This window comes from Gekko japonicus, unplaced genomic scaffold, assembly GCF_001447785.1.
Source record: "Gekko japonicus isolate JY-2015 unplaced genomic scaffold, Gekko_japonicus_V1.1 scaffold528, whole genome shotgun sequence".
Taxonomy (NCBI): domain Eukaryota; kingdom Metazoa; phylum Chordata; class Lepidosauria; order Squamata; family Gekkonidae; genus Gekko; species Gekko japonicus.
This window is the reverse complement of record NW_015170290.1, coordinates 808500-834081: the sequence shown is the minus strand read 5'-3', so window position 1 is coordinate 834081 and position 25582 is coordinate 808500. Positions and strand designations below refer to the sequence as shown.

The 25582-nt window shown below is 43.3% G+C and overlaps 1 protein-coding gene across 1 annotated transcript in view; it reads right to left on the bottom strand.

Moving 5' to 3' along the window:
• LOC107116036 (protocadherin-15-like) overlaps positions 1 to 25582 on the bottom strand; it is a 456694-nt gene that overhangs the window by 78824 nt on the left and 352288 nt on the right. Inside the window, exon 20 of the mRNA XM_015417887.1 lies at positions 4104 to 4231. Within this exon, the coding sequence (XP_015273373.1) occupies positions 4104 to 4231 (128 nt within the window). The remainder of the gene's footprint in view (positions 1 to 4103; positions 4232 to 25582) is intronic.

Here is a 25582-nt window from a genome sequence, read left to right as displayed (position 1 = left end):
AGACAAAAAGTCCTAAAAATGCCCCCCCCTCCCCAAGTTCTATCTAAATTTCAACTCCTGGGGAAATCAACAAGAGGGAGGGAGGGAGGGAGGAAGGGAAGCAGGGGAGGGGGAAGCCCAGGCACCCTTTAAGTTAGGTGTTAATGACAATTCAAATGAGAACATTCCTGAGAAACATGGCAGCTTTGCTGCTTCTAGGGCCCTTTTCTGAATTAACTGCCTTGTTGAGCTGTTGTGAGAGAAAGAGGAGGAAAGTAAAGTTCAGGTCCTTTGCCCACACAGGGTGAAACCAGGGTGAATGAAACCAGAGAATGCTGAAGCTCTGATAATCTTGCAGTACTGACGCTGCATGCCTCCACTGCTTTCTCATCTGAAAGGATGATGTCTTTTGGGAAGTGCATAAGGCTAGACTACTGTAACGCTCTCTACATGGGGCTGCCTTTGTTGCAGATCTGGAAGCTGCAGCTAGTGCAGAACATGGCGGCCAGGCTGCTGATGGGCCTCCCCAAGTGGGAGCACATCCGGCCTGGGTTGAAAGCGCTGCACTTGCTGCCAATAGCATACCGAGTCCGCTTCAAAGTGCTGGTACTTACCTTTAAAGCCCTATATGGCCAGGGTCCGACTTACCTGAGGGACTGCCTTTCCCCGCATATACCCCCAAGAACACTTTGGTTGGGGACTCAACACCGCCTGGTGATTCCAGGCCCCCAAGAGGTAAAGCTTGCTGCGACCAGGGCTAGATCCTTCTCAGTGGCGGCCCCTACCTGGTGGAACAAGCTCCCGGAGGAGATCAGGGCCCTGTGGGACCTTATGCAGTTCCGCATGGCCTGCAAGATGGAGCTCTTCCACCAGGCCTTTGCATAGGGGCCGCTGCTGCCACCACCACCAACGGTGGCAATACCATCAAGATTAGGAATCGCCCTTGGAAGTTCCGCCACAAATAGCCTGGCACTGACAGTGTGGGAATGGCCTGAACTATCTGCTGGACAGTGCCACCCCAATGGGGAAGATCTGAAGATGCCATCAAAACCACACAAGACCATCTTGTTATACAAAGCACTTTATTATTGTTACTGTTGTTATTCCATGATTTTATTGTTTTACATGGTTTTATGTATGGGTCTATGCCCCTTGTAAGCCGCCCTGAGCCCGCTCGTGGGGAGGGCGGGGTAAAAATGTCTAAATAAATAATAAATAAATAAATAATTGGAAAACAGGTGTCTAAACTTATATGGAAAATTCCTCTGATTTGCAGCTGCCTGGAGTTAAATTTCTATAACACATCTGATTCTTGGATGGAAATATTTCATTTAACAAAATTTCAACCCCTCCTTTCTGCCCTCACAAAGGCCACCAAGGTGGTTAACAAATTAAAACATACATAATAAAAACACATTTTAAAACCATTAAAACCAATCTTACCTTCCCAGCAACCCCAACACATCATTAAAACAATTAAAAGCAGAGCTAAATAGGCTTTTAAATGCTGTGAAATGCTACTTTGAATCAAGAGTACCTATAAGGTACAGCACAGTGACCACCGTGGGATCCAAGTGGTGTCTGCTGACAGTGGTATCTGATAAACTTGTATTGAACTCATAATGTTTATTTATGTTAGATGGGGGAAGGAAGACAAATGTATTTTTATAAGTGAACCTGTCAAAGTATTTTTTCCGTCTACCTTGCAACAGTTAAAAGATCACTGCTCACTACAGCAAAAATACAATTCTAATTTAACTATAGTTTCCCATTGCTTGCAAAATAGAAAAAAATCCCATTCAGAGTTAAATGCTCCACTTAGACTGAAGAATTCATGAGCTTTTGAAGGGTTAAAATTGCCACTTTTAGAAATGTTGTGGCAGAGTCTTTCCTAATTGGCTGTTTTCAGGTTTTAAGCTTAGATTTATCATTGTCAATGACCTGCTGTTTTACTGCACAGGGACTCATAGGAATAGTAATAAGGAAAAAACCTCCATACCTCAGCACAGTTTCAGAGCACCTTTTCTTCTTATTATATAAAAAAAATCAAATGCCTCTTTCCTTACATCTTATTTTGAAGTGTGCACATCTAATGATTTTTCTCCGTTATCTTGCAACAGCATAATTCTTTTTTACATTCAAATGCAAGTATCTTCAAAACTTAGAAGTATGCCGTACTTACTTTCTTTGATACAGATATTAATGTACATTTGAAGCTCCAGAGCCAAAGCTACATTAGCTGAAAGAGGTTACGCTGATTTTATGGTTACTCCTATATAATGAGGACAATTGTGGCATTTAGCAACCTAACTAACAGTATGGAATAGAGTTTAAGAACAGGGTTTTTTCCAAGCAGAAGACCCTTTTAATTTCTTGTTACAATATGTCCTAATCTACTTACATAAAGTTTTACCATAGCCTGGCCACAGAAATATCACTTGTTTTGGTCATATGCTGCCATTCAGTGTCACCTGGTAGCGAAGGAGAAATAAATAGAGATGGCTGCAAACTGAAAATGCAACGCTATCATTCATTGAATGGTTTTGTGTAATCTGTACCTTTAGTAGATCTGTTCTTTCTTTTTGCCTGTTTATTTTTAATAAAGGCACAAATGTAACATTCATTTAAGTAATGAAGTAAACTTTCCTGAAAGTCTATGGAATAAATCCTCAACTTCGTGAAGATGAGCCCCAAAACAGATACATTTTTTATATTTACCTACAATAACCCAGGAATCAGAGGGCTTTCAGCAAAACCTAAAATTTAAGTCCAATTAATTTTTTTCGGTTGTTGTTTCTGTGTTCTTTTAAAAGGTGCTGACTGTTAAGTCCATCATAGATGGGTAATTTGATCTATCCAGCATGCATACCTTTTGGGTTGTTCTGCATATATTATAAAAGCTTTTGGGCCAAACAAAAATCAACCTATATTTTTAATTATTTACTGCATTGGTTATTTACTATTTTATTTTTTAAAAAAATTGCACAATGGGGCCGGGGCAGATGGAGGGCAATTTTACAAACCCTTGGAAACCCCCAGACTCCCCCCAATCTAAAAACTGGGAGGTAGTAATGAAGGGTTTTCTTTTTTTTTTAGGAAAATAAAAACACCAGATAATTGATTAAAAAGATGCCTACCAAGACCTTGCAAGTTAGTAACCAAGTATGGGGGGGGAATGCTGTCAAGAAGAGAGGTTAACGTGACAGGAGACTGGGGAGGGGAGAGCAAGACAGGAGAAAGTGGTGATGGAGAGAAAGTGTTAATGGGGGTGGAGTGGTCAAAGTAGCAATGGAAATAAATTGGAGACCAGTGAGGGAATGGGATTCCGCCCCCATGAGTTTTCGCTAGTCCCATTATTGAAAAATGAAATTTGAAGATTAGAAGAAAAAGGCGACTAATAGTCAAGTCCTACTGTTGCAGCTGCAGCTCTTCTTCCAAGGAAAACTTTTACCGTCTACTTGCATGGCACTGCAGGACACTGTTCTCTGATCTCCATGAGTCTGACACACTCAAACAGCTTACAACATGACACATTCAAGGACACTATCATCACTCCCTCTATCTGTTCTGAACTTGTCTTCTTCTTCTCTACCCCGTCATCCCCACCTGCCAAAAAGCAGGAAACAAGTGCTCTGACATGGCATGGTAGGAGAACAAAACCCAATGTAGCCGTATGGTGTTATAATATCACAGTTCCATGACAAGGCCCTGGCTCCTGACTACCATTTATTTATTTAATTCCATTTACAGCCCACTCTCCCAGAAACCAGCTTGGAGCAGGTGACTACATCTTATAAATATGCAATTAAAAACCTTCTAAATACAATGTATAATTACTCAAATCCATAAAAACAGTAAAATTGATAGGACAATTTCTGTAAATATCAAGATGGGTAACTGTTTCTTTGCATGCAAAAGTGCCATTCCAGGAGAGGCCAAATGTGTATGCATAAAAAATAGGTCCTTCGGCATCCAGACAGATTAGATTGTTTACACAGATAAAACGTTAGAGAGAGGTTTTGTGGTAATTTGGTGGCTGTACTTTCTGAGACCTCAAAATGTAACCTAGTGAATATGAAGTGCTTCTATATATCAGTGATATACTTCCGTAACATAATTTGTACCTTCACTTTCATCACAGCAGCAAACATTCTATTATCTTCAGACACGCCTCCTATGTAGAGTTTTTTAGTGAAGACAGGAGCGTGGTCATTTTCATCCTGTACTTCAATGATCACCTTGGCAGTATTACCTAAAATAAAAACAGTAATTTAGTAAAATTTTGGTACACAATGGGCATTGTCAGTTGACAACAGGCATAGAAATGGAAGGAAACTGGTTTACAAAATTAAGACCATGTTCCTAAAACTGTATGTGGGTTTGATGATGTATGGAATAACCTGTTGTTAATGTCGCTACCATAAGATTTGTACTGCTACATTGCTTGCAATTTGCAACTCCATTATATTCAAATGGGTGGGTGTAGGGTTTATCTGATACAGCTGACTTGTTAGAGGCTGACATATCCATAAGATGGCATTTAACGTTGTGTGGTCCTGTTTCTGCATCTTCTCCATCCCTCCTACTCTATTATTTTCTGAGCCACTTAATGGCTTTGTGCAGTATCGGTGCACTGTACCTGTCTATGATCATAGTGATAATTCTTGGGTCCATGCTATTTTACTGACCCAGCTCATGTTGTAATACTGGAAGTGTAGCACAGACTGATTCATTGTGAGCACTGTTTTAGCAGCAGTGTGAAGTTTCATAAAACTGGGTTATTAAACACACAACAGACAATGAAATTTCCTCATTAAAGGGGACAAGAGTAATAAAGACATGGTAGAGGTATAGCTGTTGTGGAGAAGTTGAGGATCATCTGCAGCATTTGTTTTGTAGGATACACAGCAAAGAGGTTGATGAGACTAGATGCTGATAAAGCAATTGCAACATATGGGGGTTACCAGGGGTCTTTTCGTAGAAAAAGAGCTGCAGGAGCTCATTAGCATATGGTATGCTAATGAGCTACTGAGCTATTAGCATATGCCACGACACCTGACATCACCGGAAGTTATGTCAGAAGGGGGGGAGGCATTTTCAAAAGCCTCCCCTTCCCTTCCCCAGCTGGCCTGGGGGGGGGGAGCGAAGAGAGTTCGGCCACAAAAGGAGGAAAGAGGGAAGGAAAGAGAGAGTAGAGAGAAGGAAATAAGGGAGGAAAGAGGGAAAGAAAGAGAAGGAAAGAAGGAAGGAAAGGGGATAAAAAGAGAGAAAGAGAGAAAAAAGAGAAGGAAAGAAGGAGGGAAAGAAAACCACACCACGGGGTTTCTCGGATGCTTCCTCTCACTTTCTTCCCCTCCTCCTCCCCCTTTCACACACACAGCGCGGCCCTCCTCATGTTTCTTTGCTGTCGCCAGGCACCCCAGCCGAAGTGAGAGTCTGGCTCTAGCACCCCCGTCTCTCTCTTCCCCTGCCGCGGTCTTGCCTGCCCTCCCTCCCCACGTCAGACCACCACTCGCTGTTCCAGCAAGACCCTCTCTCTGCCTGTCTTTCTCCCACTCTCTCCCCCTGTCCAGCGCGCGCACTCCCTGCCGGGCTGCTCAGTTCTCCCCTCCTCAGACAGGCGGCGTGTACGTCATACAGCAGGTCACACTGTGACTTTTCCCCGCTGCAAGGGAAACGAAACCGCCGGCAAGTGCGGGGCAAAACCACGGGGCACCACCAGCCCGCCTCAGACCCCCCCGCCTAGTTTCTCGGCGGTTCTGCTGCCGCGCAAGTTTCCCCGCACGCGCTCTGTCGCACGTCCGTCCCTGGCCCGCCTTCCGCTCTTGCCGCTTGCGTGTCACTCCATCAGCCCATCCCTCGCCAGCCCATTCTTGCCTCTTCTCTCGCCCTCTGCCTTACTCCTGCGGGTGCAGCAGACGGCCGGAGAGAGCTGTCGCATTGCACAGCCCGCTTCTTCCACCCAAAGCAGTCCCACCAACTGACTTTTGCAAGGTGAGGGGATGCAGCGCAAAGCAAACCGCGGCCAGCCAGCCTTGCCTCCCTCTTCAGCACCACCACCACCATCATCTTGCAAACGGACACTTACGAGCAACAAATTGCAAGCGGCTCTTCTGCGACTCTGGAACGGCTCGACCTCGGGCAAAAGGCACCCCCCCCCAAGAAACAGAAGAAGCCTTGAGCTGCTGCAGAGGGCTCCTTGCCCCCCGTCCTCCCGGCTGCGCTTACCTTGCTCCCGGAGAGCCGGCCTTGGCTCCTGCAGGGGAGTTGTGGGTTCTTGAGCGCGCGCGAGCGCTGCCCGGGGCCGCTGGGCCCCACTAACCAAACGGAGAGTGCACGAGAAACTCGTGCGAGGATTGCGGCTGCTTCTGCTACACAGAAACCCTTTCCTGCATCCATGGGTGCCCTTTCCTGCGCGGGCTTGGGGGACATGGGGGCGGGGCTCGGGGGTGGGGGCGGGGCTTGCCGCCATGCGGGCTGCCGGAGCAGCGCTCCGGAGGGCTCCAACCTGAATAGACCCCTGGGGGTTACTAAATTTTCCACATATACAGGTTTCTGTAGGCTTCTTCTACAATTAAGAATTTTGCATCCCTCTGATATGAGATACCAGGCAATAGTTTGGAGCAGATGTCCCCAGATCTTGAGATAATCTTCAGTTATGCACAAGGTATCCATAAAAAGAAATCTGACTTTGTAGGTGTAGCTATGAAATGGACGCCAGCACAAGCTGTATATGAGCAATTGTATCAGTAAAACTGATAGTGAATTCATCATTGCTCACAGAATAGATACCTTAGATTTGAAAAGACTTCCTTCCCAACAACTTTGGGCTACAAGTGCACAGAGTCTTAACATGAAAAGCACACAGCAATCTCGGCAAAACATCACTTTTGGGGTCAATAATCAAAGAACTTGACACACTGTTGAAAACAATGAAAAGTCAGTTTCCTGAAAGAAATCCCATTTGCCAGTGAGAAATGGTTTCTTTTCAAAGTTGATTCTTTTCCACATTGGCAAGTCACGGCTGTTTATACTGCTATATATGGGGTATGTTTCCTCATAACCATCATTCTCATTATTTTCGGTCTTGTTTCTTATAGAGAATAGTTACGAAAACAGTTCTGTATGTGCAACCAGAATGGAAATGTAACACTTCCTACATGGGCAAAAGGATCAACAATATTATGTCTTCTGATGTCAAGCCACTAAGTACAACTTCACAAGAAAAACAGATTCTCATGATTAGTATGTATAAGAAAACAAGGAAATGAAATCCTGTTGCAGCATGTACAATTATTCCATTATTTGTTTAGATAATTGCATACAGTTATGCTTTTCATATGTAATAAAGCTCTCTCCCACTTAGGCAGATCTGAGAGGCAGGTCCCACTTAGGCAGATCATGAGAGGGAGGGCAGGAAGGGTTGCCTCAGTGCTTAGTTCTTGTGGCCCTTTTTTTACACACCCAGGGAAATGCTGATTGCCACTTTGGGATCAGGAAGCAATCCTGGAGGGATTTTTTGTCATCTTCTGGGCATGGAACAGCAGTGACTGCGGGTGTGGAGGGGGAGGTATTTGTGAATTTCCTGCATTGTGAAATTCCTGACCCTGGAGGTCCCTTCCAACTCTATGATTCTAAAAGAGTGATGGTGCAATCCTGTGCAATGTTACATCTGTCCTAAATTCACTGCTTTCAATGAACAATGAACAGACTGGAATAACTTGGCATAGGACTGCTCTGTTAACCATTCAAGCGACAGAACACTTGTCAATATGGAAATAACCTGTAAAGTCATCACTGTAAGGTAACTCTTTAGAGATCTCTTGCAAACACTCAAGTGTGTGCCAACAACATTTGCATTCTGAAATAAATGAAAAGTAAAATGGTGGTATCTTAGGAAACAAGCATGTGAAAATTGCTACTGTTAATCAGACTTCACAGAAACCAGGAAAACATAATGAAATGTTCTCAAAGCCACCTCTGATATAATAATAGAACTGTGAGTTCTGGCTCTTATTAAATTGGGTTTAGAGTGAGACAAGGGTTTAGAGTGAGACAAGGTCTCTTATGGTACAATCCTAAAATGAGGTACAACTTTCTAAATTTATTTCAAAATCTTAATCTATTGAAGTCAATGGTCTGAGAAGGGTAATATTATTTAGGATCTTTAAGATGTGTATCACCTAACCCACTGTGGCATATTGGCTTCCTTACTGGTGTGGCTGGTCTCCATGAGTTTCATTTCTTTACCTGAATTGGGTGGTGGCTTATAGGAATACAGAATAGCTTTATAGGTTGAGAATTTAAATGCCTACTCTGAGTGGGACAATAGTTCTAGTTCCAGTGCAAAAAAGAGTATCTGTATGCAAATAAGCATTTAGGCATGAAATAATTATACCTTTGGATAAATCTTCAAGGCAGCAGTCAAATAATGAGCTATGGATAAGGTAACAGCCTTATCTTTGCCAGACAGCAAATACAATAAATGGTAATCATGTGAACATACTGGAAAGTGTGAAATGAATGGAGAAATAAAAGATCTTATGGAAGAATATAACTCACAACTAAATAAAAATGGGTGTTTGCATTCGCATTCCAACATGGTCAGACACTCTGTTCAATCGGTCTGAGAATCTGCCAAATGAGGTAAGGCATTATGTCTGGCTAAGAAGAAAAGTCTTTGAATGGTTGGGATAATTAAGAATTTCAAATAATCTGGAAGAGAAGAAGGACTGGATTTATACCCCACTCTTCACTACCCAAAGGAGTCTCAGAGTGGCTTACAAACTCCTTTCCCTTCCCCTCCCCACAACAGACACCCTGTGAGGTAGGTAGGGAAGCACTGGAAAAGATGGGGTGCTCAGTCCCCAGGTGTGTGTGGGGGCAATAGTAAGAAAACATTACAAACAAGTATCAGCCTTCTTTAAATATCAACTACACACACACAAACACACACAAATACATACACATACACACACACAAATACACACACACTCCCCTACTCCATCTTGATGAATGAGACCAGCTGTTCTCTCCAAGTTACATAAGATCCAGAAAATGATTTTCAGACAATCTACAATAAAAAGGGTCAGAGCATGCAAAAACAAGGGAGAATTGGACACATCATGGTCTCTGGAAACAAAGGCCACCTCAGAGAGAAACAAGTCTCTCCCTAGTCCTCAGACCACTAATCAAGACCTTGAGATAAAGCTTAAGGCCACCTTAGCACTGAAGTATTAGAAAGAGCTAAAGTCTACATTACCATTCTTGACAGAAAGATGTTTCATTCAAACTGACTTAATTTAAATTATGTTATTTTGGCCAGAAATCCCAGATTACTGAGGAAATACAAGAATAAACAATGGAATTACAAATTTTGCCCAGAGAACACTCCCCTCTTTCCTCATTTGGAAACCCAGCACCAGAGAATACCAGTTAACTGATCTGGATTTCTCTTTCCTTTCTCCAAGCCTGAGAGATGGAATTTTTAAATTCAAGCCTCTGGCCTGTAACAAAAACGTATTCCCAAATTATGCTTGGCTTGTGAGGTACTCATGCTCTGCCTGCTCTTTTGCCATACATACTCTGAGTTGCAATGTCCTGCTATATCTACTGTACTCTTAACCCACAAGGAAATCTTTGCCTGCTCAAGACTCCCCCCCAAAAAAAGTTCTGTGAGAGGGAAAGTCCTGTTTCAGGCACAAATTACACATCTTGAGCTTCCCTTCCCTTCTGGATCTCTGCTTGGACCACTGCCTAAGTCTCTGCCTTGGATCCTGTCAGCAAACACCTCAGCTCTACTCCAATTTGGGGCACAACTGGGTGTAAAACCTAAGCCAGCAGCTTCTTGTTTTCTTCTTGATGTTCAGGCTATCCGAGAGTGATTTGGGGCAGAACTGGAAAGTGGGCTCTGTGAAGAAATGTATTTTATTCTGGGATTTGGGCTCGTCAAAAACTCCACATTCAGTTTTAATTTTTTTTCCCTCGCGCCTGGCAGAAGTGAGGCAGGAAGGGGAATGTCAATTGTTTCCAAGTATCACCCAAATGCAAGAAAGCAAAGTGGCTTTCTGATGAGGCTTTACAAATAGCAGAGGAAAGAAGGAAAGCGAAAGGCAAAGGCAAAAAGGAAAGATTTACCCAACTGAATGCAGATTTCCAGAGAACAGCAAGGAGAGATAAGGAGGCCTTCCTGAATGAACAGTGCAAAGTAATAGAAGAAAACAATAGAATGGGAAGGACTAGAGATCTCTTCAAGAAAATTGGAGAAATCAAGGACAAAAACGGTAGGGACCTAACAGAAGCAGAAGAGATTAGGAAAAGATGGCAAGAATATACAGAAGAACTATACAAGAAAGATCTCAATGTCCTTGACAACCATGGCGGTATAATCACTGACCTGGAATGTGAAGTGAAATGGGCCTTAGAAAGCATTACTAACAACAAAGCTAGTGGAGGTGATGGCATTCCAGCTGAGCTATTCAAAGTCTTAAAAGATGATGCTGTTAAAGTGCTGCACTCAATTTGCTTGCAAATTTGGAAAACGCAACAGTGGCCACAGGATTGGAAAAGGTCAGTATACATTCCAATCCCAAAGAAGGGCAATGACAAGGAATGTTCGAACTATTGCACAATTGCACTCATATCACACACTAGCAAGGTCATGCTCAAGATCCTACAAGCTAGGCTTCAACAGTACGTGGATAGAGAACTACAAGAAGTACAAGCTGGGTTTTGAAGAGGTAGAGGAACCAGAGATCAAATTGCCAACATTCGCTGGATTATGGAGAAAGCAAGAGAGTACCAGAAAAACATCTACTTCTGCTTCATTGACTATGCTAAAGCCTTTGACTGTGTGGATCACAACAAACTATGGCAGGTCCTTAAAGAGATGGGAGTACCAGACCACCTCACATGTCTCTTGAGAAACCTGTATAAGGGCCAAGAAGCGACAGTTAGAACCGGATACGGAACAACTGATTGGTTCAGCATAGGAAAAGGAGTACAACAAGGATGTATATTGTCACCTTGCTTATTTAATATATATGCAGAGTACATCATGCGAAATGCTGGCCTGGATGAATCACAAGCGGGAATTAAGATTGCTGGGGAAAAGATCAACAACCTCAGATATGCAGATGATACCACTCTAATGGCTGAAAGTGAAAAGGATCTAAAGAGCCTCTTGCTCAGAGTAAAAGAGGAGAGCGCAAAAGTGGGCTTGAAGCTCAACATCAAAAAAACTAAGATCATGGCATCCGGCCCCATCACTCCTTGGCAAATAGAAGGGGAAGCTGTGGAAGTAGTGACAGACTTCACGTTCCTGGGATCCCAGACTCTTGAGAGTTCCTTGGACTGCAAGGAGATCAAATCAGTCAATCCTAAAAGAAATCAACCCTGACTGTTCCCTGGAAGGCCAGATAATGAAACTGAAGCTCAAATACTTTGGCCACCCAATGAGAAGGGAGCACTCCCTGGAGAAGACCCTGATGCTGGGAAAGATTGAAGGTCAAAGAAGACGGGGACGGCAAAGGATGAGATGGTTAGACAGTGTCATCGATGCAACGAACATGAAATTGAGCCAACTTCAGAGGACAGCGGAAGACAGGAGGGCCTGGTGGGATCTGGTCCATGGGGTCGTGAAGAATCGGACTCGACTGTGCGACTGAACAACAACAACAACAACAATTACCCAAATACCAACAATCAAGGCTCTGGAAATGCTAATGGCCATCTTGGCCAGACACAACTTACTGGAATCTGACACTAAGTCAGTTTGCGTAGACTGTATCTTCCTTGAAGTTTCAGGAGAAGGGTCTTTGACACACAAGAAGGAAGAACACAGAGGAGAAAAGTTGTTCGGCATGGAGGGAGAGGGTACATTTTGTGGTTCTTTTTGGTGGGTCTGTTCTGGCTGAATACATCCGGAAGAAGGAGCTCTCACACCTGAGCTCCATTTTGATGGCCACCATTGCTACCTGGAGCAAACAAAGGGTTAGCTGCCTTGACAAAGACTCCAAGGTAATGGAAAGCTTTTTCAAAACTGTAACTTCTAAGTTAAAGAGCCTGCCTTAGAATAAGATCAGATAGAGCAGGTACAGAGTGAAGGACAAAGGATTTGTGTGTTTATACCTTTTTTTTGTATCCTTGTTCAACCCGCTTCTGTGAAGACAGTATGTGTGTGAACTTTTTACTTTTAATAAATTATTTTCTGCTTTAAACACTAGTAGTTCTTCATACCATATAGACCTCCCCTGCTCAAACACACTGGCACCAGGAGAAGAGAGGCAGTCAGTGCTGAATTATTCCCCTGGGAATGCACAAATGGAGGAAGGAATCCTGTGGCAATCAGTCTCTGGATAGCAGGAGACATATGCACTAGGCAGAGCACTGGAATGCCAGTGTAAGAAGGGAAGCTGGGAGCATTGGTCCTCTTGGAGGGTAAATCCTAGAATGGCCAGTTGATGGTGGTATACAAAGGGAGACGCAAAAGAGGGAAACCCTTCTGAGGGTGAGACGAGCTAAGGGAGCACCAAGTCACTGGACAGGTACTCAGGATATTTGCCTCAGATGGCCAAACAGAGTGGCACTCACAGGTCAGCAGGGCTCTATATACATGGATATGCGACTGAAGCACACATACCCCCTGTCCACTCACAGTAGTTACATATATGAGTTTTAAGCTGTAGTCTCAGAACCTTCCTTAGGAACTGCAGCAGTAAGATATTCATTGTCATTTCATAACTTCCTTTTACTCCTGAGTGAAATAATATTTAGAACAATTATAGTTTATGTAAGTGTCCTGAACTTTCAAAACTCATAAATTGCTAATATTGGCAAACTGCTGCAGGAGAAAGATTAATTCAAGTTCAGTGTTTGCAGGATAGCAATAATTTGCATACGATATCTAAAATGGAAATGAAGTGTTCTTTCAATAACGCTTCTGGTTTTGATTTCTAACAACACAAAGAAATGTGGATTAGCAATGCCAGAGTCAGAAGACCAAGTAGGAAGCTGTGGCACCTCTAACAGCATTCCAGTTGCCATGCTCCCTCAGTATTGTTGTGTGCATATTCACCAAACTAATCCCAGTTTTAATATAAAGGAAAAAGGTAAAGGTTCCCTTGCTCGAAAGCCAGTCGAATCCGACTCTTGGGTTGCGGTGCTCATCTCCGTTTCAAAGCTGAAGAGCCAGCGCTGTCTGAAGAAATTTCTGTGGTCATGTGGATGGCATGACTAAACACCAAGGTGCACGGAATACTGTTACTTTCCCACTGAAGTGATACCTATTTATCTACTTGCAATTTCTTGCTTTCGAACTGCTAGGTTGGCAGGAGCTGGAACTAGAGACGGGAGCTCACTCCATCATGCAGCGCACTCGGGTCTCAAATTGTTGAACTACCGACCTTCCACAGGCTGCAGTTCAGCGTCTTAACCACTTGAGCCACCGCAGCTCCTTAGTTTTAATATTTGTTTTGTTGTTGTTCAGTCACACAGTCGATTCCGACTCTTCGCGCCCCCATGGACCAGATCACGCCAGGCCTTCCGGTCTTCCACCGTCCTCTGAAGTTTGCTCAGTTTCATGTTCGTTGCATCTATGACACTGTCTAACCATCTCATCCTTTGCCGTCCCCGTCTTCTTTGACCTTCAATCTTTCCCAGCATCAGGGTCTTCTCCAGTGAGTGCTCCCTTCTCATTTGGTGGCCAAAGTATTTGAGCTTCAGTTTCAGTATCTGGCCTTCCAGGGAACAGTCAGGGTTGATTTCTTTTAGGATTGACTGATTTGATCTTCTTGCAGTCCAAGGGACTCTCAAGAGTCTTCTCCAGCACCATAGTTCAAAAGAATCTATTCTTCGGCACTCGGTCTTCCTTATAGTCCAACTCTCGCAGCCATACATGATTACTGGAAATACCGTCGCTTTGACCATGCGGACTTTTGTTGGCAGGGTGAAGTCTCTACTTTTTATGATGCTGTTTAGGTTCGCCATCGCTTTCCTCCCAAGGAGCAGGTGACTTTTAATTTCATGGCTGCTGTCACAGTCTGCGGTGATCTGGGATCCCAGGAACGTGAAGTCTGTCACTACTTCCACGACTTCCCCTTCTGTTTGCCAAGGAGTGATTGGGCCAGCATTATATTGATTGTTTTATTACCATTAACAAAAACAATATGTCACCTATGTTATCACAGCAATACTTACAACAATTTTCTAAGGAAAGTTAGGATTATTACCTGATATTGCAGATGGGGCGTTAAGGCTGATAGTCAGTGCCTTAACTAAGGCCATCTACTAAGTTCTTGGGAGAGGTACGATTTGAAGTGATTTCCTTGGAATACTAAAAAGATCAGCCTGAGCACTGTATTTCTGAGTGGCATTTTCTAGAAATAGGTCAATCTCACTGAAACCACTTTTGACATTAAATAAATGAGTTTGTATTTTACAATAGGAAACAGGTGGTAGTTGGCGTTCAGTGAAATTTGCACACGGTCTCTGCTTCTGTTGGGTTATTGGCGCTTCAAGAGAAAATAAATAAAGGTTTTACTCTGTGGACTTCAACTTTGCTTTCAGTACTTAGTTCCAGGTCATATCCTGAGATCCCAAGTCAGAGCAACAAGAGCATTTTCAGCTGAATTAAAATTTGCTTTTCTCAGTTTAGCACTATGCAGAGGTGCTTCCGTGCCATAAGCAAATTTCTACAGAATGGCTTACCAAGTAAATTGACTTCCACTTTGTAGTTTACCTCCATGCTAACACCCAGCCATGCTTGGCAATTGTGTGGGGAAAACTCAAACAGGGGCTGACCTCCATGGTAAGCTGGTACTCGTAAAAGGGTGATCATGTTGAGATGCTGCATGTCGGTTGTACTGATGAGACGCAGTTCAACACATTCTTTAAAATGTCAAGTAATCCCCTCCACATAGATGAAAAGTTCTGTTATTTCTGTGTCTTTTAATTTCTGACATTAAAACCCTTATAACCTTTATTCCTTACAGTTATTAAAATACATACATTAATCTCTCTTCCAGTTTAAACTTCACTGACATTTAATTTCATTAACACGTTCATTTCAGCTCATCACTTCATTTTTATATGTGGCATATATTTCATTGGTTCTGGCAGATTGAGAGCACAGCATCTGTGAGTCACTTATTATTTAACTCTTTCCTTTTAACAAAGTTCAAGTGGGTAGCAGATTACAACAAAAGACAGCACATTAAACTAACATGTTCGGCTTTGCCCTCCAATCTGGGATAACAGATGCTAAAACCCTGTATCAGCCAATCCGAACAGGAACATATATAGATGTTGCAACAGGAGAATGCTTTGATGGCTGGGCCAGAACTGTTTTGATTAGAGGAGCCCACACTCCTTAAATCTGCATCTCTGTTATCATTCAATATAAATCAGCTTCTGATGTATTTTCGTGTCATGCTCTAATGCAATCAAGAAGCAACGTGCAGTAAGAGACTAGGTGGATGATGGCAGCAGGGCATGCATATAGGAGCAGGATCTATTCTTAATGCTGCCCCTGAGTTCTATGGGACAAGGAAAATAGGGTTGCAACCCTACCCCCTGTCCCTATCATTTTCTTTATATATTATGAAGAATAGCCCTGCACCCAAGAATCTCTGTCAGACTTCATTATAAGTGGGTCTGTATTTCCTCTGTGCGCAGAGCTTGAAAAAAGGAGGGGGGGGGAAACTAATCTCTCCAGCAGCTCTAGCTAAAAAAACCTTTTAAAAGGAATGCACATGACCTAACTCAGGAAGACCAAAGTCACAATTCAAGATATCTAAGCTTGAAAGGCAGATGGCCCTGTGTCACTTTCTCCTGAAAGACAAATGGAAAAAGTGTTACTTTCCCTGGAAAACTGAAAAAGGAGGGAATGTCCCATTATGGAATGGAAGAGTGACAAGACAAAAGGGTGTTTCCTCCATCTTTCTTAGCTAACTGCTCAAATGTGGGGTTATTTCAGACAGTGGCAGAGCTGACTACATGCAGCTAAAAAGGAATGATACTCCTCCCATGAAGCAAGGGTACGAATATATTTCAAAATGTTTGCAGCTTCAAAAAAATAGCCTATTTGAAGTTAATATGCTTCAGGGTATGTACAGAGTTTTGGGAAAGAGGATACGCCATTTTATTGGCTTACATTTGATATTGCTTGGATTCGCTACGTAAAATAAGCATGTGTGCATTTATTAATTTAGTATTAATTTGGATAATGCTGGTCTGATATCCTGTGACCATTCCATGCCCATTTGGACATATGTACCCAAGAGAAGCATGGGAGGGGAGACTGAGATTGCTTCCACTATCCTCAAATTAAATCTGTGCATCTGTTAAGCCCACAGCAGTTTGAGGGAGGGAGCCAAGCTGGGGAGAGCCTTTTAATGGCAAAGCACTAAACCTTTAGCAGGAGATGCTCTTTGAAGGCTAGTGGGGGCACTCCAAAAAGAAGGGAGCAGAGAAAAGTGGGGAAGCTTGGCTGGAAAGAGGATCCAAGACAGCCAAGGGATTTTTCCTTTCCTACATAAGCATGAACAAAACTCGCAAGAACTATTATGTCACATATATAATGATTCTCAACATGAAAGCTTTTGTTTTTCAATATAAAAAACCTCTGCTTTTTTCTTTGTCTTTCATGTGAGCACAATAATAAATACAATAATAAATATTTTGTAAGATTCAAAGCATTTTTTAATAATCTAATCTCAGTATTTGCTACAACAGCTCTGTATACAATATAGGGCAGGATTATCATCCGAACATTGCAGAAAAGCAGAGACTGAGAGAGAACACAGTAGTTTGCCTAAGGCTACAAGTGCGAGACCCGTGTTGCCGCATGATGGAGTGAGCTCCCATTTCTAGTTCCAGCTCCTGCCAACCTAGCAGTTTGAAAGCAAGAAATTGCAAGTAGATAAATAGGTACCACTTTGGTGGGAAGGTAACAGCGTTCCGTGCGCCTTGGTGTTGAGTCATGCCGGCCACATGACCACCGCAACCCTAGAATCGAACTCAACTGGCTTTCGAGCAAGGGAACCTTTACCTTTTTACAACTTCATAGCTGAGATGGGATTTCAGCCAGGAACTTCCCAACTCATGATAGCCATAGTGCTGCACCAAGAATTCAACTTAGTGAGGTGCATACACTCCCTTTCCCATTGCAAAATATGACAGTTTCAAAAAGTGTGGCAAGTGCTTCTACAACAGTGCAGTTTAGGGTTGCCAAATCTTCTTCCCCCTGCGGCGGGGGAGCGTCGCCGCGGTCCGGGAGTCGGGCGGATGTGCGCGCGCGCCGGCAGCACGTCGCCGAAAGTGACGGGCGACGTGCTGACGTTGGGGGCGTGGCTGAGCTCGTCGGAGGGGAAAACTATATGGTTTTCCCCTCCGACGAGCTCAGCCACGCCCCAAACGTCGGCAACGTGGCTGCGTCACCTCTGGTGACGCAGCTTGGGGGACGGGATTCCCCCCGGGCCGGAATTCCCCTGCGGTGGAAATCGGGCCGCGGAAGCGGGGGGTTCCCCGCCCCCCGGCCTGATTTGGCAATCCTAGTGCAGTTTTGAGCTGTAAAAAATTATGCTATGTATTCTGATAGGATATAAATGTATCCATTTTACCTTTTAACCCTTTAATCAGTCTTGGATACTTATTCAACATATTAAATTCCGATTGGGCCCCCAGTTAGTGGATCAAAAATCCACAAAATGGTGCCATGCACAAGCAGAGGGCCTTATTTAACAGACCTGGTGGAACCAACCCTCCGACTAGCAGAAAACAAATGGGGAAAAAATTCTTAGCTGACATTTTGTGGGCTGCCCAGCAGACTTACAAACATTATTACAGGCAGCTGTGGCTACCACCAGAAGAAACAGAACAGGAGTGGGTGGCATGGAAGACTATAAGAGGAGAGGACAGTGGCTGTGGCAGGCAAGTGAGGGAAAGTGAGGCAGCAGTAGGGGTAGTGAGTGAACAAGTAAATGGAAAGGAGGAGGAGGAGGAGGAGAAGGAGGAGAAGAAGAATTTGGGTTTATACCCTGCCTTTCACTACCCTTCTAGTGTCCTGGCCCCACTGATGGACCTCCTGATGGCACCTGGTATTTTTGGCCACTGTGTGACAGAGTGTTGGACTGGATGGGCCATTGGCCTGATCCAACACTGGCTTCTCTTATGTTCTTATGTTACCCAAAGGAGTCTCGGAGTGGCTTACAATCTCCTTTTCCTTCCCCTCCCCATAACAGACAGGTGGTGCTGAGAGAGCTCTGAGAGAACTGCTTGTGAGAGAACAGCTCTGAAAGAACTTGTGACTGACCCAAGGTCACACCAGCAGCTGCATGTGGAGGAGTGGGGAATCAAACCCAGTTCTCCCAGATTAGAGTCTGTGCTCCTAACCACTACACCAAACTGGTTGGAAGGAAGCAGGAAGGAATGAGTGGATAAACAAGCCAGGAAGCAAATGCAGCAGTAAAGGAGGGAGGATGCAGGCACCCTAGGAGGAGGGGGAGAGTAGCAGTGAAAGGGACGGTGGGAAGGAAGAAGACAGCAGCAGGGGACAGAAATAAACAGGAGGAGGAAGCAGGGACCAGCAGGAGTGAGTGGGATTTCCCTTCCCCATCTAGTTCCTGATTGTTCTCACTAAAGTAAAGAGAAAACTAGAAGGGCTCATGAGGTGCTGAAGACCTCTCTCTCCCCCAATTGTCACATAAGTGGCAAAACTGCCCTTGTATTGTATAGATGCATACTACTTGGGCACATACACAGGAATTGTGATCCTGCTGTCACCAGATTTCACAAGAACCAGCTGCAGATATACTAAAATACACATTACTTATTGAGACATAGGGTTGCCAGCTCTCGTTGGGAAATACCTGAAGATTTGGGAGGTGGAGCCAGAAGAGGGTGGGGTTGGAGGAGGGGAGGGACTTCAATGGGGTATGATGCCATAGGGTCCACCTTCCAAAGCTGCCCCTTTCCCCCAGGTGAACTGATCTCTGCTGCCTGGAGTTCAACTGTAATAGCACAAGTCTCCAGCCGCCACCTGGAGGTTGGCAGTCCTATTAAGAGATGGTGTAACCTTTTAGGGAGTGTGGTTGTTTCACCCTATATGCCAAAATTCCCTCATATCTCCCATGTCATTTGTAGAAAAACCCAGAGTATTTAGCTATGTAAAATCTTTTGACATTTCTATACTAATTTTTTTTTTGCCTTCGAGGCAAACATGTTATCAATAAACTCTCTCTCTCTCTTTTTAACTCTGTTCAGGAACATACTGTTTAAAGGGCAGCTTGCCGTTTATCTCTTTTTATGTCTATATTTATTTTCTATTGTATTATCATAGCTGAGTTATAGTTCGCTCTGCATTTGACTATGAAATAAAATAAAATTAAATAAAACCCCAATAAACTCTTAATTTGTCCTGCTTATGCACATGGGAATGTTATCAGGCATGAAGCAAATGTTTTTGTCTGAGTCATTAACGTCTTCTTGATAGCACAAGAATCTGTACTTGACCTGAAGTGCTGCTGAAATGTTTACTGAGTTGCATGACATTCGCAGGACACTCTCAACTACCTTTGGGGCACCTGACCCTCCCACCATGGGATCCACAGCAGAAACAGAAGAGCAGCTGTTCTGTTCCAAACTGAGTTAAGAGCAGACGGTTGTCTCTATTACAAAGGGCACTTTAATCAGACTGTGGGCAAGCAGGATAATTGGATGGGCATCAGTAATAATTTATTTAGCTCTGTCCTTAATGATCTGCCAGGATGACTTTATTCAGTGGCAGGTGAAATAAACTCCTCTACCAGTTAGCTCAATTCTTGCTGTTAAAAATCTGGCTTGACCCACTATGATTACAACTCTTTAATGACAATCTTAATTAAGGCAGTTAATGAATTAAAGAAGTTTTAGCTGATTAATCATCTGCCTTTTAGCCAAATAATTGTGTTTTATCTATTACATCACCAAACTTGACTGTAAGCTCCTTTCTGACACACTGAAGGATGCAGAAGATAATTACAATTTAATAAAGAAAAGCTATAACTTGTTAGACAAGGCATCTTTAATATTTTATTTTTCACTGATGATGTAGTGGGCTAAACTACTAGCCAGTGTCTCCTCCCTGCATCGCCCAGTAATATTTAATTACAGCGGAGACAAGATCTGTGAAGTTACTGCATTAACCGTGCCATCCTAAGCAGAGTTACGTCTTTTGAAGTCCACTGACTGTATAAATCAATGTGGGATGGCACTGCAAATGTTTTATCGCCTCACCCTGCAAGCACCTGCCACCAGAGTTTGGCTTAGTGATATGTGAGAAGCAAAAAGAACCACCTTCCTGACCTCTTCAGGCAGGTACAAGGCCAAAAAGAGTGCACATGGACAGGCAGTTGCTGATGCTACCAGTTTGTCAGGGGGCACCTCAGAAATCCTTGCTCAGATGAACGAAGCTGCCATGGTGCGGCATAGCAGAAGTGGTCCTGCAGGTATGTGGAACAAAGGCCATTAAGGGCTTTTGTAGGTGACACCCAATACCTTGAATTGAACCGATTAACTGTGTCATGGGCGATGCTGACAACGCCGGGCCCCTGCCCGAGTTGGCAGCACAGCTGGAGTCGCCAGCATCACCAGAGCTGGAAGCTGGCCCCTCTGACTCCTTGGCCATCGCCAGCACCCGAGTCAGTAACCCCCACACTTGGTCCTGCAGCAGCCGATGAGACACAGGTGCAAACGGAAAGCCCACCTGATTCACCTCCACGGGTGGCTCAGCTGAGGAAGTGGCTCCACAAGGACTTAGCAACCCACTGCCAAGAGGCACACTGGCAGGGAAGGTGGGTGCTGAGCCCTGAGTAATAACAGGAGCTGTGTTGCTGCTCAGGGAAGCACTGCAGGAGGCCTATATAGCTCCCATTCGGGAGTGGACTCTCCATGGAAGCAACAAGTTGCATCCATGCTGATCTCGCGTCCACCCTCTGCTTCTGTTCTTAGACCTCACTCTTGTTTAGATTCCTGGCTTCCTGACCTCCTGCTTCAGACAACCACTCTCTTGGACCCTTGACTTGGCTCCTGTTCTGTCTCTTCTAGCTACGACTCCCGGACCGGACTTGACTCTTGTTTCCTGGCCCAACCCAGCCCATGACACAATGGCATGCATTCATGTGGCCAGATTTGCTGGGTCAGTGTAGGATCTTTTGGGCTAAATGAATGTGGTGACATATGGTCCTCAAACCATTGTGGGTGCAGATATAAACCCTAACTTAAGTGGATGGAAATGGGCTGTGGGTTCTTCCTGATTTTCTTTCAGCTCCTGCACAAATCTCCCATCTGTCCCCTGATAACCTCAACTATGGAAAAGAGTTACACCCACACTAAGCAGTTTCCCTCTTAAAAGTGCCTGAAACCAGTTTTAAACCATGGTGTCAAATCCCAACTATACTAGAAAGCCCCCTCTTACACCTAGAAACTGGCCTAATGAGAATACATGCTAGAGTACTGTTATCCTCTGCATATCAATGGCTCAGGGTTAATTCCAATCAAAAGGGACTCCCCCCCCCCAACAAACAAAGATTCCTATTAGCCAAGGTGGATTCGAATGACCAAGATTAATTTAGTAAAAATGGGACTCTCGCCTGAGGATTTATTGGCACAAAACAGCACACGGGCGAGAAGTATATTTAAATGAAGGATTTGTGATCTAGAGTGCCCAGGGGATTTAAATCGAGCTCCCTCCTTTCTGGTCCAAAAGTACTCCAGATATGTAATAAAAATGGCTAAATATCTGACATCTGGATGTGCTACCCTACAGAAGAGCTTTTACCCTGGCTCGTTGTGCGGCTATTCCCTCTAAGGTCCTAGAGAGAAAATATAGAAAGATACCATATGAACACAGGTGCTGCCCATGTTCCTTGGGAAAGGTGGAATCGATGCCCCATATGTTCTTCCACTGTCCTTTTTGTCAAGTTTATAGGGATAAGCTTATCTCCCCCCTCTTAGATATACCAGCACTTTATGCAGATAGTGCTGATCTAGAGAGACTTCTGACAGAGGAAAATCAGCAAAACTCCAGACATATAGCTAAATTCTGCTTACAACTGGTAAAATTCCACAATAAAAACCCTCAATCACCTTTTGTATGAATTTAATTAGTTTAGTTTTAGACATTTTAATAATTATTTTGATATAATGTACTGTCAAACTTTTCTATTTTTTAATATTTAAATGGTTTTAAGGTTATATGTCTAAATATATATTTCTGGAACTGAAAGCTAATTTACTAGTATTTAACGAATATGTATTATTTTGATAAATGGTCTTTGACCATAAACAAACATCATTCATTCATTCAGCTAGAAAGCCTGGATCCTGTTAACCATGACTAAAATAAATACAGATGGTGGAAAGGCAGAGAAAATTTGTGCAGGACATTGTGGAGCAAAAGTACACTAAGGACAGGAAGCACACCACAGTTAAGAGATCAGTAGTGTAATCCTAAACAGAGATACTTCTAATCCCACTGACTTCAATTTACAGATATATTTCAAGGGAGAGAGGGAAACTCCCTCTCCACAGCACATTTTTCTGACTAGTCTAGAGTATCTTCTGTGATGACAGTAGATCCCCAAGGCAGAAAGTCTAAGTAGAAAAAACACCAGTTTCATATTTGTGTACCCATTTTTACCCAGCTGCTAGTTTTTCTGTGTCCATAAAAAGCAGTGGTTAGAGAGGCCAATTCCAACTGCCGGCTGGCTCTATGGAGCTATGAGAAGAAAGGCCCACTGCTCTCTGTGCATGCCTACTGAAGGACAGAGAAGTGGGGCATTTTACTGGATAATTAATGGGTAGGGGGCAGGAATTGACAAACTTGCTTGTAATAATCCTACTGAGTACTTCTGTTGCTTAGTGGAGAAAACACACAGCTTTTGTGTTTTTAAATGTCAGTTTTCTAGCTGAAAAAAAAATACTAGTTGCCAAATCTGATCTCAAGTTGCAACACAACATCTTTGTGTTTCATTTAAGGAGAACCACCTTATTTAAGGAGAACTATTCATTTAAGGAGAACTACCAGTGAGTCTCTTGTAACATATGTGAATAAATAAATATGAATTAAACTGAAGCATTACAACAGCACAAAGCATCTAAAGGACAATAAAGAAAACTGTCTAATTTCATCTTAAAGGGGTGAAAATTGCCAACTGGTTATATACCTGAGAAATACTTATCACTTTTGTTGATGTGTTCTTGGGCATGGCAATTGCTATCTGAGATGATAATACAGAAGTTCAGATATAATATCTCTGTGAACCACCTATAGCTATAAACAACCTTCTACTCAACGGCAGACAAAAGAGGGGGAGGGGGAAGAAGATAATCAAAGGTAACATTAACTGCAGATGAAGCTTCCACGAGACATCATCTGCCAACTGGCAACACCTTTGTCTTTGGGGACTTATTTTTCAACCATCTATTTGTATCCATGACCATTTTTAGATTGACACTAGAACAGCCTGGAGGCTCCTTCCGTTGAACGAGTGCCGGCAACTGCTAAAGTTGGGTGTCATATGTAACAAGAGTGATAATTCAAGATAAGATAACAAAATGTGACAACTACTGTCAGCAGTCGTACACTAAGCAAACATCAAATGTAATACCTGAGGGGTCAAAGAGAAATGAGTTGGAAAATAAACAGCTACTTTTATTCTTGTAGCTTCAATATAGGGAAAACTTGCTACAAAACAGATCCTATGCAGTAAAGTGCAGGAGAACATTGTAATCCATTGGAGGTCGTCAACAATAACAAAAAACAGGAAGATACCCTATTAGTGCAAAAGAAATTACACCAGGATCTTTTTAAAAAAGGGCTTCCTAATAGTGTCATCCTAAGCAAAGTTACAGCCTTCTTAAGTCCATGAGCTTTGAAGGTCACACCGTTATTTAGGATCACACTGTAAGTTACTTAAAATGTTAGCTTCCCCCATATAGGCCTGCACATTAGTTGAGATCTGCAGTGATGTTCTGCTATGTGTGTTCCCACTGAAAGGAGGATCAGCATGAGGGAGAGAAATTCAACTCTCTTCCCTCCTCAGTTTGCCTGGCACCAGGTTTGCTGAGTTTTAGGCACCAGTGGACTTCTCTTTCCCCAGGTCTTTTCATAGCTCTTACTGGATCCATCTTCCCTTTTGGAGTTGGTAGACTTTTTATCATTCTATTGTTTTTATTGTTCCTGTTGGCAACTAGGTTGCCAGTCCCCAGGTGGGGCCAGGAGGGTACCCCTGATTTTTAGGGCTCGCCCCTGATGCCAGCGGGAAATTCATGGCTTGCAGGGCAGGAGAGCACAGCGCCTGCTTTTTTCAAGGGGGGCGCCAACTCCTGCCTTGCTAGAGGCAAGTTTGCCTCATGCAGGGCAGGAAGATGTGGCGCCCGCTCTTTCCCTTTAAGTGGTTGGGGGAAAGCGGGGGCATGCACAAGCTGCATCCGGGATGTGATGATGTCACTCTGCATGATGTCATTGCATCGGGGATGGGCATGCCCCCTCCTGGAACACTCCCCCAATCCCCCCAACCGGGGATGAGATTGAACCTGGCAACCCTATTGCCAACAGCTACAAATACTTATTTGAACCTGTTCAGTTCCTCAGTTTTCAGCACGGGTGTGTTATCTTGTTTTAATCTTCTGGCTTTTCATCCTCACCAAAAGGAAGATGCTCTCCCCCCCCCCCATGGGTTATAAGTAATGTTTTTAAAATTACTGTAACTTGTATGTGAATTTAAGAAGGCCCTTTTTTTTACATGGCTCTGTATATTTTTTTTCTTACTGTGCTTCTAACTTGTGGACCTTTTTGGTACGGAGCCAGCACTTAAAACAAACAAATAATGTGCTAGGTTCAGTGGCAGGCCTTGCCTCAATTAAAAATCATCAAAATTGGAAATGTATTGCTATTTTCCATGTGCAGTAATGTAATAATGAGACATAATGCTTTGACACAAAGGTTTCAGGACAGGACACCTATTCCTCTTCATTCATATTTGAACTTCTGTATTTTTATTTCAACCATGCTTTGACTTCCTAAACTTTTTAAAACATTTTTTTTTGCCATCAAGTCAAGCTGACTTCTGGTGACCCCTTGAAGGCACAGAACTTGCCATCTCTGCACCACAATCCTGGTATTCCTTGGAGGTCTTCCATCCAAATACTAGCCAGGATCAGCCCTGCTTAGCTTCCAAGGACTGATGAGATTGGGCTTGCCTGGGCTATCCAGGTCAGGGCAACTTCCTAAAATTTTTCACACCACTGCACAGTTCTTCCTTGCCTATCAGAAGATTACTGCTACTCGTGAGCAAGTAAAGAAACTTTTCTCAAATTGACACCTATACAGTCTACAGCATACCTTATTACAAGTCTGATGTATGACTTCCCCCTTCTATCATTTCATCACATTAAGCTTAAGTGTGTGTGTTTGGGGAAAGATTTAAAGTTTGCAATGCTGTAGCAAAACAGATTTAAAGGGCCAATTGCTGACAAAAGTGAACTTTTGATCCCTCTTCTTCAATGTAATTATTTTGATTTGTGTTTTCTGCCTCAGACTTTTTTTTCACTAATTCAGATGTTC